The sequence below is a fragment of the Lissotriton vulgaris genome, chromosome 11 (genome assembly GCF_964263255.1).
Source record: "Lissotriton vulgaris chromosome 11, aLisVul1.2, whole genome shotgun sequence".
Lineage (NCBI taxonomy): Eukaryota > Metazoa > Chordata > Amphibia > Caudata > Salamandridae > Lissotriton > Lissotriton vulgaris.
The window spans coordinates 410,403,495-410,418,616 of NC_141699.1; the positions used below are offsets into that span (position 1 = coordinate 410,403,495).

Consider the following 15,122-nt stretch of genomic DNA (forward strand, 5'->3'; position numbering starts at 1 on the left):
ATTGTGAAATCCAGAACTAATTAATTACGGTCGAAAGAATCTTGGTCATTTTAGGCCTTCCTCAGTGGATGAACCCTTTGAAACTAAAGAGTCTGAACAGAACAACGTTATGACGCACCCTGGATTTGCAACATCTCACCTCGTGCAGAGTGCTTGTAAAAACAAATAGCACAAATGAAAGAAGGAACTGCCACTCCATTCACTAAGAGGACAATAAGAACCTGCAGAAGAGGTTAAAACAGGATCACTGGAAGGAGCCAGCCAAGAAAGAAACACCAATTTTAGAAAACACACCTACTCACTCGCTCACACAATTACTCACACAGCAACTCAGTTACTTAAACATACACGAATACATATACTCACTCTGGACAGACAACCACATATTTTGAGTGATGTAATATGTGAGGTCATAAGCAGTGAATTGCGGGGGATTGAATTAGTCAGCTCAGGTAACTGAAATGTCAGCCTAACTATAACGCCCTTGTAACCTTTGTTTTTTTTCAGTGAATTTCTAAGGTATTTTAATGCCATTTCCCAACTATAATGTCCCACCCTGTAACCTTTGGTTTTTCAAGTGAATTTCAGCTACCACCACATTCAAGATTTAACACTGCAAAATGGATTATAACCAACACAAACAAATTACCCCTTACTACCTCTATGACAGTCTATAATTCACTCAGTGGAATCTGTGACTGCATGCATGACTGTATCAGTAAGTCTGTCATTCACTGTAAAAGCATTTGGAGTTGATATGTGAGACGTGCAGTCTGTCAATGGTTCTGTAACGAACTGCACGATGGTCTCAGTGCATCTATGAGTGGGCTCTTCAGTGTCTCAATGGGTCTATGATTGGTTGCATTCGCCAGTCAGTCGATGTCTCCGCAGTGAGACACGGAACGCCGTGCAGGCGCCAGTCAGTCGATGTCTCCGCAGTGAGACACGGAACGCCGTGCAGGCGACAAAGTCATAGTCACAAATATCACTTGCGATCCATTTTTTTTATTTTGGACACAACTTGTGTCTCTAACCTCCTGATTTCTCAAACATGGAGTCAGAGTACGTCCACCCTGACCCCTTATGTTAGCTTTCACAGGAATTCTCAGCACTGGGAACCACCCCGATCGATAAAATGGTGGCCTCAACTTTCTGTTCCGGTAAGCTAATCACAAAATTCACGCTGGCGCTCTCATTTGCGTTCTACCGCAAACTTGTCATGAAAACTCTGCAAGCATCGCAAAATATCCACGACCAGAGAGATCACTATATTGTTTGGTTTTAATTTCCCCAAAACTACTGAACGGATCTGCACCAAATAACAAAAAGCACAATGTGCGAAACATAATCTACCTTCCTGTCAAATTTAGTGTAATTTTGTCCAGCGGTTCGGGCTGTAGGTTCGACAACGCGTTCCTATGCGAATTAACATTACAAATACACCCTTACTTTGCACTAGGCTGCACAGAGCGCCCCCAAACTTTTTATTACAAAAACCACAGTTGATGGACAGAATGCAGAACAAAGTCTTACATTCACCCCAGTACAAAGATCTGGGCCTAAATCCATCGTTTTTTTGCACTCCACACCACCCTAGGTCAAACAATGGCTATATGCAAATCAGCCTTGACCTTGTGCCTCATGGGAACAGTCCAGCCCGAACTACCAAGCCATGTCTTTCCTAGACCGGAATCAAGCATCCAAGGACCGGTTTCTGGCTATCAGCCTTCTTCAGCCTGGATAGCTTGACTCCAGTGATGTGGAGAGCCTGGGACTCACGTCTGAGCATACCCAGCCCACTCGGGGTGAAAATTACAAAAAACAGTTGATGGACAGAATGCAGAACAATGTCTTACATTCACCCCAGTACAAAGATCCATCGTTTTTTTTCACTCCACACCACCCTAGGTCAGACAATGGCTATATGCAAATCAGCCTTGACCCTGTGCCTCATGGGTACAGTCCAGCCCGACCTACCAAGCCATGTCTTTCCTAGACCGGAATCAAGCATCCAAGGACCGGTTTCTGGCTATCAGCCTTCTTCAGCCTGGATAGCTTGACTCCAGTGATGTGGAGAGCCTGGGACTCATGTCTGAGTATTCCCAGCCCACTCAGGGTGAAAATTACAAAAAACAGTTTCCATGGCACACACAACCTACTTTGACACTTTTGGGGGGAAATTTCACGAAGATTAGTCAAACGACACCAAAGTTATAGGCAAGTAAAAAATGGCTTTTCCTATGTAAACGAGGTCCTAACTAGAACTACCGCCAGTAGTAGATATATATTCGATTGCCTCACGTGTTCTACATTCAGACCCTTATGGACCGGGCGCAGACACCAAATATCTTTATTGCACAATTCATCCGCTATGTTGCGTTTCGGCCTCAACACTGTCCTTGTTCACATGCCCGCACTGCCATTGGAAAGACCTTTAAATAGTGTCACATGATCAAGGATACGGAGGAAAGACTTAATGTTTTGTATGTCATTTTATCGGGGGGTTACTTAAAGGTAAATTAATTTCAATCATAATATATTTGACAATGTAAAACATTATTTTACAAGTACTTCGATTGATTATAGTCACTAAATACAATTATCTTAAAACACATGAAGTTGATTTGAATTGGTCACATTAAATTTCATTAGCAACTTTCTCAATTTTCTCCAGCAATTAAAAACACAATCATATATTAGAGTATCTATTTTAGTACCATTTACTCCATCAAGGCTGTGCAGACTGATGAATCATTTTAGGGATTACAGGTCAGTTAACACATTTGAGGGGGGGGGGGGTGGATTGTTATATATATATATATATATATATATATACATATACACACTTACATATATTGCAAACAATCTTCTCCACAGCAAGGAATACACACGCACATATATATATATATATATATACATATATATACACACATACATATACATATACACACACACATATATATACACACACTATCATACATACACACTAAGAAACTCAAGACAAGGACGGGGAGTAAATGAGGAGCAGGTGGAAGAAGTTAAGATGGGGGAGCAGCAGGGAGTGGCAACAAAAAAACTGAAATGGGGTGCAAAAAAAAACGGGCTATTGAGCAATGGGCAAGCTGGTGTTGAGGGAATGTAGGAAGCACTACCGAGTGTGCGGGGATCGTGCCTTTGATGGGAAAAAGAGCAAACAAAAGAGCAAACACATGCACTTGCTCTTTTAAAGTGCTGCAAGAAAAAGAAAATAAGCATTGGCAAAGTCAAAAGGACTCACCTTTGCACCCTGTCTTAACCAATCGTTAATATGGAGGAGGGAACCAACACAGGATAAAGAGAAAGGTGGAGAGAAGAAGTGGGGGGGCACATGGACTAGACACAAACGCGGCACTGTTGAGGTGAAGCACGCAGGCGAGAGCAATATGGTGGAGGTACAAAATAGTGAGCACAACACAGAGGGCGGGCGTGTGGGTGGAAAGCAGTGCACCAGGGAGACCTCTGAACACAGATGCACCCTCACGGAATGCGCAACGAAAAAAAAGTGCATCAAAGCAAGCAGTGGCAGTACACAAGTGATTCGCCCATGTTTCAAGAGAGGGACAAACAAGAAGAGGAACCAAAGCCCACACAAGCTGACAAATTAGAAGTAAGCAAACAAAAGAGACAAAGTTAAACAATGGTAAGCAGTGGAGTGCTCAGTGCCCACTGGAAACTGAGAATAGGTGTTTTTGCCAACAGACATCTAGAACGGTCTGGTAGACAAGACCTAAAAGGTAGTTCCCTGAATTTGAGCAGCGCAAGGATACAAGTCACCCAATCGAAATAATGGTAAAGAAGCTATTCTCCCAGGATAGCCCAACACAAGAAGCGAAAGGAAAGCCACTGAATAAGAATCAAGCACTAGAAACAAGCAAGCCAACCAATGGTAAGCAAGGGCCTAAGCCCTCTTAAGTTTCGGTATGGTCCTCTAGAGGTCTTTGGACAACAATCAGCTAAAACAAAGTAAAAGGGTTCTTTAGGCAAGACAAAAAAAGAGCAGAAGTGGTTAACAACTGCTACAAAACTAGCCTCAGTTCCATATGACAAACACCAGACGGTACCAGGGTGAGGATGAAGTGGAATGGGACAACAGACTAAGATGCTTGTTAGAGGCAATATGGGACCAGATTTCATGAGAGACTGATTGTATCACGAAAGATGCTGAAGACTCACAAGAAAACAAGTGAGAACAGTAGTTTGGGAGGGGGGGGGGGGTTAGTCATTTAAACATCATTTCTGGATGTCTTTACAGACAAGGGAGGTTGGGAAGATTAAATAGATTGTTAAGAAAGCACAAAAGAAATAGGAGGAGAACCAAGAGTTTATTTCATGCGGTTTCTTGTTAACAGAAGAACAGGAGGCAGTGGAGCACAAAAGATTTATGACCTGTTTTATTGCGTTTTTTTAATTAAAATATATTCAATTTATTCTATAAATGCTCTGCCTTCTGAAAATTCTATATTGTTGATTTAAATGAAAGGAAAACACCCACACAGGAACACTAAACGCAAGATTGGTTAGGAAACGTATCCTGAAAACTCCCAATATCCAGTCTACTAACTTCATTATCCCTTGATTTGGATATGAAAAGTATTACAATTACGGCTGCCATAAAATGCCTTCATTTATTGGCAACAATATAGGTATACACAGCTGCTAAAACACCACAGATTTAACAGCGTTGGGTGGCGTGTCAAACCTCCCATGGTTCCACCGTAACTAGCTAGAAGAATATATTGACTCACCAGGCAAGAACCAACCATGATCATCATTTTTTTAAAATCTTAGTGTAAAACAGTAGGTGGACATATGAGCTGTCAACAATCCACTGGTTATGAAGGACATGCCATAGCCAACAAACCTTCATTCCATGGGACACAGCCTCTTCTGTTGGTCTCTTCACGTACAGAGCAGATTGTAAATGTTGTTCTCCCGTAACTCCATAAGAAAATCTTGGATTTGGTAGTATTTGTTTGAAACTAAATTTCTCACTTTGAAATCTGCACATCGGTCATGTCAGACCATATACATTGGGGCATAGGGGAGACAGAGGCTACGGTCCCCCTAATGTGGCAGTTGCCACTAGTACCAGTCCTATGACTTTGACGTGAAGAAGTGTGGCTCAACGGTTAGAGCGGAAGACCCTGATGCAGAGGTCTGGGCCGGACCAGGGTTCACTTCCTGCCTCGGCGGGCCTTGAGCTCAATTTCCCGGACCTGATCATTCTCACCTCGGTGCCTATTCTAATCATGGGTCCCACTCTGCAACTCTGGGCAATAGCTTGCTTAATCTCCACAACGGCCCCAACAACGCTAGGAAGCCTGGCCTCACCTTGGGGTGCCCACAAGTGGCCTCCTCACAGGTAAAGGCCAGAAAGGGTTCCACAGAGGTATGTGTACAGCGCCCTGAGACCCCTTCGGGGGTGATTTGTGCGCCGCTATATAAGCACTACATTTACATTTTACTTTGCGAACTGAGCCAAGAACAACCACTTGTGCATTTGATTCTATGAAACCAAGGGAAGCAGTCATATATGCTTCTTGGTAGGAAGAGCTAAAAAGAAACTACATGCATGCGCCCCCTACATTCACTGCTCCAGGACTCTGTCCTGAAAAAACACTAATCACCAGGGTCAAAACACATCACCAGCTCGGTCAAGGAAAACAGACGCCCAAATGGCCCTACACACAAAATGATTATGATCTCTCAACCAAACTGAAAATTAAGGCTACAGGCCCAGAGAATTATATTTGGTCCATCCATTTCGAGTAGGAAATAAGAGACTGGCGAAAATATTTACACTGTATCCAGACATTTGTCCTCTCAAAAAATTGCACGTGTGTATATATATATGATTTTATAATATTTGCTTTAGTATTCACCAGCAATTCTTTACTCACTTCATAATCACTGGCTGAGGATTTAATCTCTTGAGTGAATATATTGAAGTGTACACTGTATGTATACAGTTTATTCGAAATCCCTGTACTGATTAAATGGGAATACTTGCACAAATTTTAAGAGAATTATTGTGATTTGTCACGCCGCACAACAGATTCAAGTGTTCATTTCTTAAACTACTGCAACAGGACATTCTGAAGCTGTCAATTTCCGATGCACAGCCTTGATCGGACCACACTATTTGGGTATATTTTCAGATTGAAAGACTCCTGATTATTCTGGCTGCGACTGTCTGCTTGGTTGATTCTCAGCAGTGGTTGGGCTTGGATTTTACAGTTTCTTCTGTGCCACTCATTTGTATCCCCTGATATATGGGGTCCAATATCATACTTGCACTCAACCCACACATCCAGCACATAGGCCCAGCACTTAACTTACTGACCATCTAAGCCTTCCTTTGCTGCATCTTGTTAAGCCAATCCGAAATATAGATGGATGTGGGTGCAGACGCCGATATGTTAGATACTTCTAGGTCACAGGAAAGGGTGGATGACTGGCTGGAGGTGTCACAATAGCAAGTAACTTCAACTCAATGGATTCCCTTGTGGCATGAACAAGGACCCACTCTTGATTGATGTCTGGTAGCCATCTGAGCCAGGCAACTAAGAGACACTAGTCTGCAACAATGCACCCTGCAAAACTGGGGGCAGATTGAAAGTGAAATCCTGCCACATTCTCACGCCCAATACTGGAAGTAATTTACTATATGTTTCATAATATGGACGCATTTTGCTTAGGCCAATGCGGTTACTATCTGTTTTTAAAAAAAATATTTTTGGGCCCTAACTGGGCTAGTGCCTTGCTTACAAGAGCAATACTTTTCATCACTTTCACTACACTCAATAGTCTGGCTGCAATTGAGTAGCCTCAAATGTCTGCTGTTCAATATGTGCTTTGTGAGTAGGCCGCAGACCTTAGTGCCCTGCATCACCTGCCATACTCCACATATGTTGCTTCCACACGCGACAGGCCAATTCAAAGAAATATATACTGGATAAATATCACCAACAGTTAAACAACCACAAGAAAACAAACAAGCGTACTGGTAGTTGTGGCACCATTACACCGCACAGGACTATCGTGTATTTCGAAAAAGGGATGCACACAATCTGAGGAACGACTGCCATCAAACCTCCTATACAGTAATAATATTTAGTCACAGATGGACAGCAACCCCAGAGTCCAATAATGTGTCCTATTTTAACATCCAAAACTAAACCAGTCATCAATAATTTTGAATGGTTGTACGAATGTGTGGATATTGTGTGTGTGTTTGGATGTAGTGGTTTATGTAAGGGTTTAATCGTTCCAATAGGTCAGTGGCATACAATATAATATGTGAGGAATGATTTATCGGTTCCAATACAGCGGTGAACATTAAGAAAGGACTATAGATGTAAGTGATTTTCAATTGAAAGCACTATTTGGATAATTTTCTTCAATGCTGCCGGTCTACTGAGCAAATTAGTGGTGATTATCTAAATAGCAATGGATTTGGATAAATGGTGGAATATTTGGAGGGATTAGAAGGCACTGTAAAAATCAGATTTTCATTGGAAAGTACAATTTAGATAATTATCGGTGACATTGCCTGGCTAATGAGGGAATCTGTGGAGATTATCTAAATAGCAATGGATTTGGATGGAGGAATATCTGGAGCGATTACGAGAAGCAGTGGTCCAAGTACAGTTAACGTGTTCCAATATGGCGACGACGTGCGGTATAGCAGTAAAGGCTGTTTGAAATACGAAGACCCTTGTTTGAGAACAAACTGACTAAATAAAAATATGGGTTATAACGGTGATATGGTATAGTCAAGATGTATTTAATAATATAGGAAATAGTGTGTTTTTACTAAGATTTGGAGCCAGGAAAGTTAACAAGGTAATGTGCAGTTTAGGAAAAGTCACACAAAGATTGAATAAGAGAAGTGAATGTTAAACCGGTGAATCGAGGAAAGGGTGGTTGTGCCCTGCGTGGAGGACTTGTGTGTGTATATATAAGGCACTGTAGGAGAAATATGTATCACAATGTAGCAGCTCCCAGTGGGGTGTCGCTAGTGCTAGTGCAGTTTTAGTTTGTGAGTGCAGGCATCTCACAAAAAGTGAAGGACTGGTCTCACACACCGCCTGGCGTCATGCTTCATCATAGACCACTCCTCGCCCTCTAAAAACTTGGTTTGATAGAGGGCGGGCATACACCTGACGACTGTGATGCATTTCTAAACTAAGTGGGGGCCCATGGGAAAAGGTAGCGAGTTAAAAGGCCATTAAAGAGGTCAGCTTAGCTGGAATAGTGCTGGCATCAATATGGTAGGTGATCACAAGGTGATCGGTGTGATGGGGATATTATTGTCCCCCCACCGCTGTCAATGAGGTCAACATGTTTCTGCCTGAAGGCCCAGTTGGGTCTGTAGCATTCATCAGGACCGTGATAAACAAAACGGGCCCCACTCTTATCAAGCTATGGTGAGAGGATATCCACTCAGTGGGGTGATGTCGATCACACTCCACCGTGATATGGCTAAATTCTTAAGCCCAATAATGAGGACAACTTTACCCCATAGGAAGGTTCTGGCAGTAGGCCCCCTTGGGTGAGAATGTGTGACTTGACGTGATCTCCGCCTCTATGCCTAGCTCAGTGCACCTCCAGTGCACTGAGCTAGAATGCCGCGGACCCAACTGGGCCTTCAGACAGAAACATGTTGACCTCATTGACAGCGGTGGAAGGAAAATAATATCCCCATTACACCGATCACCTTGTTTTAAACTACCATATTGATACCAGCACTATTAAATTTAAGCTGACATTTTTAATGGCCTTTTAACTCACTATCTTTTCCCACGGGCCCCCACTTAGTTTAGAAGTGCATCCCTGCGTCAGGTGGATGCCCACCCTCTATCAAACCAAGTTTTTAGAGGGCGAGGACTCGTCTATGATGAAGCTGGACACCAGGCAGTGTGTGAGACCAGTCCTTCACTTTTTGTGAGATGCCTGCACTCGCAAACAAACTGCACTAGCGACACCCCACTGGGAGCGGCTACATTGTGATATATAGTTTACGATAGACTCCCAGCGCCAGTGCCCCTGGTTCCCTCGCCCCAGATTTTGTGGTTACACTGTGGGAGAAATAACAGTGTTGCTGCCGGTTCAGTGAGCGAGTACGCTGAAGTGCCAAATAATGAATGAATATCGGTAAGTGGAGTGATGTGGGTGTTGTGTGATTTGTAACTAGTTTGGTGAAACCAGATGGAGGGGGGGGGGGGGGGGGGGGAATTGTTATGTGAATGAAGCAATTTTGGTTTAATTTCAAATGTTAGTGATTGTGGGAGGAATGGTAGTTTTATACGAGGAAGAGAAATATTTACTGATGGACTGCTGAAGATGAATCAGATAAAAAAAATATGCATTGTGACCCGGTAATTGTTTGGGTGGGCGATTGCTTTGATTGCAGTCATCTTATGATTTTATAATATGAACAATTAAATGTGATTGTTAAATGAGGAATGGACTATTTGGATAGGGTACGGACATGGGAGACTGGTATAATGAATGGATGTACTTGGTAAAGCCTTCACAATACTTGCAAGAGAATAAAAAAATGTTGTGTACAAGTCTGATTTGTTTTGAGGAGGGAATCGATATACGGTGGATAGAATGTGATATGAGACTATATACTTTTGGAATGTTGGAAGTTGGAATAATCAAACATGTTGATTTAGAATGGGAATGGTGGCCATATTTGAATGAGTATTGTAAAGGCTATATGAATGATTCACAGAGATTAATGTATATCCGCGATAAAATAATTAGGGTGATATTTAAAATTTGGCTAATCAGCAGCTTAAAATGGATTTGGATGAACATGATGAAAAGGATATGCCTTTGAATATTGAGAGATATGGCAATGGAATCAAGAAAAAACAAATGACAGGTTATTGTTAAATAGCGATTTTCATGGGCTATGTAAAAACGTAAAAAAATTAATTAGGTTAACTCGCTCTATGATTTAGTTTTTAATGTTTAGGGATGGGTTAAATGTTTTATTGTAAATAAAATATATGTTTTTAATGTATTTTTATAGGCTCCGATATCAGGGATGACATGCTTTGGCTGTGAAATTGATGTGTTTATTGACTACGGTAACAAAGTTTGAAAGCTGGGAAACTAAAAGAAGAGGCAAGAATATAGAAATTGATCAATTCTCTGGTTAGAATATCTTCCTCACTTCAATTAACTGACTAATGTCTCCTGGCCATCACCGAAGGACTTTATTGTTGGGTTTCTGTAAGCAATATTATTGGAAATTGGAGTTGCCATCCTCGTTGGACCAAATAGACACAAAAAAAATAATTGTGAAACGGGGAGGCTTGATTGAACACTGCCATTTAGGGCAGGTCGAGCAGTTATTGAACCATGTCTTATGATCGAAATCCCAGGAAAGAGGGCACTGCATTGAAAACTGGCTCCCTCACACCAAACTGAACAGTAATGTGGACACATGTCTGGGGCTGGATGACGGGGAAGAAGTTGAGATCAAAGATCCACATATAAGTTAATAGAATGGGGCAAAAACATTTTTTTAAATGTGAAAAGAAGCATCTTTATCTTGAAGGCCGTTCAAGATGCAAATGTAAATTACTGGAATAATATTCACTTAGATGGATCCAATGGCGTATCCATTAATTAACTCCAAATGGATGTGCTAGGTGATCCAGCCCATAGAGCAGTGACAGAAAGGCAACTGGCAGATTGAGGGGTCCAGGTGTATATTTGTCTGCATGTTTAGTCTCAGCATGAGTCCAGTCATTTTTCTGAACTCCAGTGACAGCACGAGTCTAGGAAAGGCTTCATGGAGAAGGAAAATGCTTTCCTAGAACATGGGACTTAAATAGATAATCATAAGCGCACTAAGAGTGGCTGAAAAACGTTCACTCTAGATGTCCCCTTACATGCAAGTTTTTACACATCCAATATTCGCGAGACATCAGTGTGCCCGCTGCACCCACCTTTTGTAAGAGCGATGTACAATTGATATATATTGGTTCAACTAAAAATTGAGGCCATTATATCAGTCAGAGTTGGACTGAGTTGAGAGTGTGTTGATATTTGCTGTATCTCACTCTACCACACAAGATTACTTTAAAGAACACATGGTGCCTCACTTAATTCACACGTGCCAAGACTATTCCAATACATGCCCATTACTCACTTTGCCACAGAATCTAAGCTGCACCTCGCCTAGCTATGAGGCTCAAATGGCTGAACTCTATCTTTGGTTGCTTATTTTGCCATTTGGAGTGTTATGGCTTGTGCTGAGTCCAACTGGAGTGGACAAGAAACCATGGACTTGAATGTGAATCTGACAGACTTCAGTGGATAAGAAATAAGAATTCTTCCAATCAATCGCCATTTGTTGTATTTTCAGCATCAGGTGCATCAATTCAATTCAGGATGGTCTTCCCACTGATAGGGCAGATTGTATGGTGCGGGCTCATGGCATGATCTACAACTGCATTGCATCCGTTTGCTCCCACTGGCTAATCCGATATGTGGTTTGGATGAGAATGCTTATTATGGTATATTTAAACACCTGGAACATCAAGGGCTTCAACAACTGGCATTGCGCAGGTAACATTAAATTGAAGCCCAAGAGAGACTGCGTCAATATCATATTACTGCAAGGCACAAGTTCAAGCAGCTCTGGCACAGAAATGGCTAAGGGGGGGGGGGGGGGGGGGGGGGGGGGGGCTTCAGATGATTTTCTTTGTTCACTACTAGCTCTACAATCAGCACCTTCCTGACACATAAGATAAAGGCTTCTTTAGTGAAGATCAGATGATAAAGGTCAATCGATGCATGCTGCAGAGTGAATTGGAAAAGGCAGAATTGTCTATATTGATATACTTAAGTGGGATTCTACCAACTATTTTTGATACAGCGCCCATTGCACAAATCAGTCTCGTGGACACGGGAGTTGTTTCGGGAGGTGTCTACAACACGTCTCTAGACAAATCTGGCTGCACTTCCCGTTCTCTTTACCTACAGTGGGATTGGCGATTTAAATCATGGAACTCTATAGATGGAACAGTGATAGTTAATAAGTATTCCCAGGAGACGCTGTGGGTATTTTTTGCGTATTCGAGGTCACTTACGTCAAAAAGTGTGTAGAAAAGCCTGCCGTGTACTACTACCCCATACGAAACAAGGGAACGATAACTCCCAAAGTATCCAAAATGGGGCAAGATAAAATAAATGTGGTAGACCCAGTGAATTTTCGTGTTACAGCATCAGGCAAGTAAAACGCAACGACACTGGCTGACATGAAAGCAACCTACGCATGCCTCCGAAATGTAACAAATCAATTTAAAGGAAAGCATTTCATATGTATCGTTCTGAATGGATCTTTAAAATTGGCTAGCCGTCAAATCCTGGGGGTAGGGGTACAGCAAAACAAATAGTACACGTAAGAAATACGGATCAGGGTTACTACCTTTCAGTTATATGGGTAACATACGTGTCAGACCGCTGACTTCAGGGCCAGTGTGGCCTTTTGAGAGAGTGCGGTAGTCGGCATCGGTGGTGTTGACTGCCTCAATTTACGTTGGGGTTTACTCGTCGTCGGATGAGGCTATAACTAAACTTAAAAGCGGACGTTTCTTTGCTCCCGGGGAATAGCGACGCGCACCTGGGCGTCTGGACTGTGAGAGGTGGGGGTGGCAGAGGATACTCACAGGGTCTTGGGCAGCTCGTCGTCCATCATGGCGGGGTGGCTGAGGGGAACTGCCCGGGCGTGAGGTGAGGAGTCGGTAACGTGTACCCGAAACTCCCACAGGCCTTGAGTTCGGCCCCAGCGGCGTTGAGGTGAAGCGGCGGCGGCAGATTCAGTAGGCCGCGGCGCTTCTCCAAGACAATGAGCGGCGCTCGCGCTCCCCTCACACACACACAGGCGAGACACAGAGAGAAGGGGGGGGTGGGGGGCAACCGTCACAAGATGGCGGGCAGGGGAGGAAGGAGACTACGCATGCGTGCGCCGTGGTTCGGAAACAGGCATCCAAGAGCGTCACGTCATGGGCTGCGCAGAACACCTTATAATTGCTTCTCTGCTAGCGCCATCATGGAGTTAGGCAAAACGTAATATCTTACTGTAGATGGCTCGTCCGCTCTGCGAAGGTGACACAATAAGAATCCCTGAAGTTCTTCGCTTGTGACACGTTCGATGTTGCAGCTATACTTTTGCAAATCTTCTATCCACCGTAGAAGGAACTCCAGTTCTGACGTGCGTACTACTGAAAAGTTAGTTGTGGCTTCTAGAAAGAGGCCCCCTATTGGATTCACCGTTACTAGCTTCTGGATATCACCAAAGCACAGTTTGACAGTTTTCCCTTTCAATGTATTGATTTTATGCCGTGTTAGGACAATCGGTGAAAATGAACTGAAACATTACTACAAGTGCTGGAATACACAGATTAATTAGTTTGACTGTTAAGGATTGGATTTTAAGTATTTTCAGAACATGGAGTCTTCGATAAGAACAACCCCCAATCTCCGTTGTCATCGTTACTTTGTGCCTGGCTTTAAGCTGGCCGACGTTTGGGACTCCTTTTCCTGTTCTACTTTAAGACATTAACCTACTCAAGGCGGCAGGCTAAGGGACGTGGCGCCCTGCACACGCCAGCTGAATGTGCGGATCGCGTGCAAATTAAATAAATTACGAAGTCAATGAATAGTGATTAATAGTGGAGTTTTTCTGTTGCCCCCCCCCACCGCAAATGTCCATTTCGAATTTCAACGAGGCAATCGAGTATTATGTATAATATTTTAATATTTATCTCCAGCGTAGGTATTAACTTCCCTATATATTGAAAAGTGATTGACTGTGATTTGCTCACGACAGTCGTTTAGCTGTTCCAGGCACCCACATTTATAAATATGCCCACACACGTTTATTCCATTCATGAAACATTTTTGTTCGGTATCAGATAACCTAACGCCCAATGTGTCAAAATCGTGGTCGTAAATTGCACGCTGACTTTTTGCGATGGATCTTTTAATGTTGCAATGAAACCTATGTTCTAATAGATAGCATCATAAAATCTCTAGTTGCAGAAGACTGCAGAATTACCTGTTTAATGAATGTTAAATAAGCAGTTCTCTATTTGCCCCCCTCCCCACTCTGTGATTGCCTGCAAACACAGGGTGAGAGCTTCATAGTAACAGCAAAGCAACAACCTTGAGTTTGCATTCCCAAACAGGCAACCTTTACTTTGTAAAGTAGCCAGGAACCAATGATGCATTTTTTTATAGGAACCAATGTTGCATTTTTTAATTTATGTTCAAATTTGTGAAACTACGAAACAACAGGGGGCAAGGGGTTTGCAGGCGCAGAGTACCTTGAGGCTGCCTACACCTCATTTGCAAATTTATTACCACCTCCTTTGAGGTGTTGGTAACTGATGTATGGTTTACAACTGCAATTGTTGACAGGTACCATTTTGACTAAATTAGGAGAGGATGCTCCTTTCATGCCCTCCTAATTGCGATTCGGAATGGATTGCGAAACCCATGTTTTAAGTCAGAGGGCTTTTCTTGGGGGAGGGGAGGGGAGGGGGGCATGGCTTAGCCACCTTCAAGGGTGGAGGCAACTTTGTGAAGCTCCCACCAAGCCCTGTAAATCCTGCAAGATTCAACGGTTCTTAACCCTTCCAGGCGTGATCTGGAGATCATCATCAACGTCGGGCGCCCTGTTGTTTTCAATGGAGAACCTCCGGTTTGCAAAAGCACTGCAGGCAGGGAGACAAAAGACTTCTGGGTACGACCACCACTTGGAGAGGTAAGTTGGGAAGTTAAGGGTTGGTTAAGCACCATTGGCTTGAGCACACAAGGCCGTGGGGCGTCGGGTGCAGGGGTGCCTTTTCGGGTCGGATCTTACTAGATCCTGGTCGCGGTTAGGAGGCCCTTTTGGATTTAGACTGCAGGCGTTGGCTGGAGGCTTGAGGCAGGTCAGGGGTCGCCGGGTCTTTGGTCAGGATCGCCGGGGTGACTGCCTTGTGGTGTTTTTCCGCTCAGGCCGGGTTCGGGGGGTGCAGAGTGGGATGGATTCGCGGTTTCCGGGTGCTGCC

The 15,122-nt window shown here is 43.2% G+C and overlaps 1 protein-coding gene across 4 annotated transcripts in view; it reads right to left on the bottom strand.

Annotated features, from left to right (window-relative positions):
* Positions 1–13,035, bottom strand: part of TIA1 (TIA1 cytotoxic granule associated RNA binding protein) — a 239,181-nt gene extending 226,146 nt beyond the window's left edge. Inside the window, exon 1 of one of the 4 annotated variants that reach the window (XM_086943466.1) lies at positions 12,735–13,035. In XM_086943466.1, the coding sequence (XP_086799592.1) occupies positions 12,735–12,763 (29 nt within the window). In that variant the 5' untranslated portion in view covers positions 12,764–13,035. The remainder of the gene's footprint in view (positions 1–12,734) is intronic. The other 3 variants (XM_086943468.1, XM_086943467.1, XM_086943469.1) reach the window with 3 other exon arrangements.
* Positions 13,036–15,122: the final 2,087 nt, after the last annotated feature.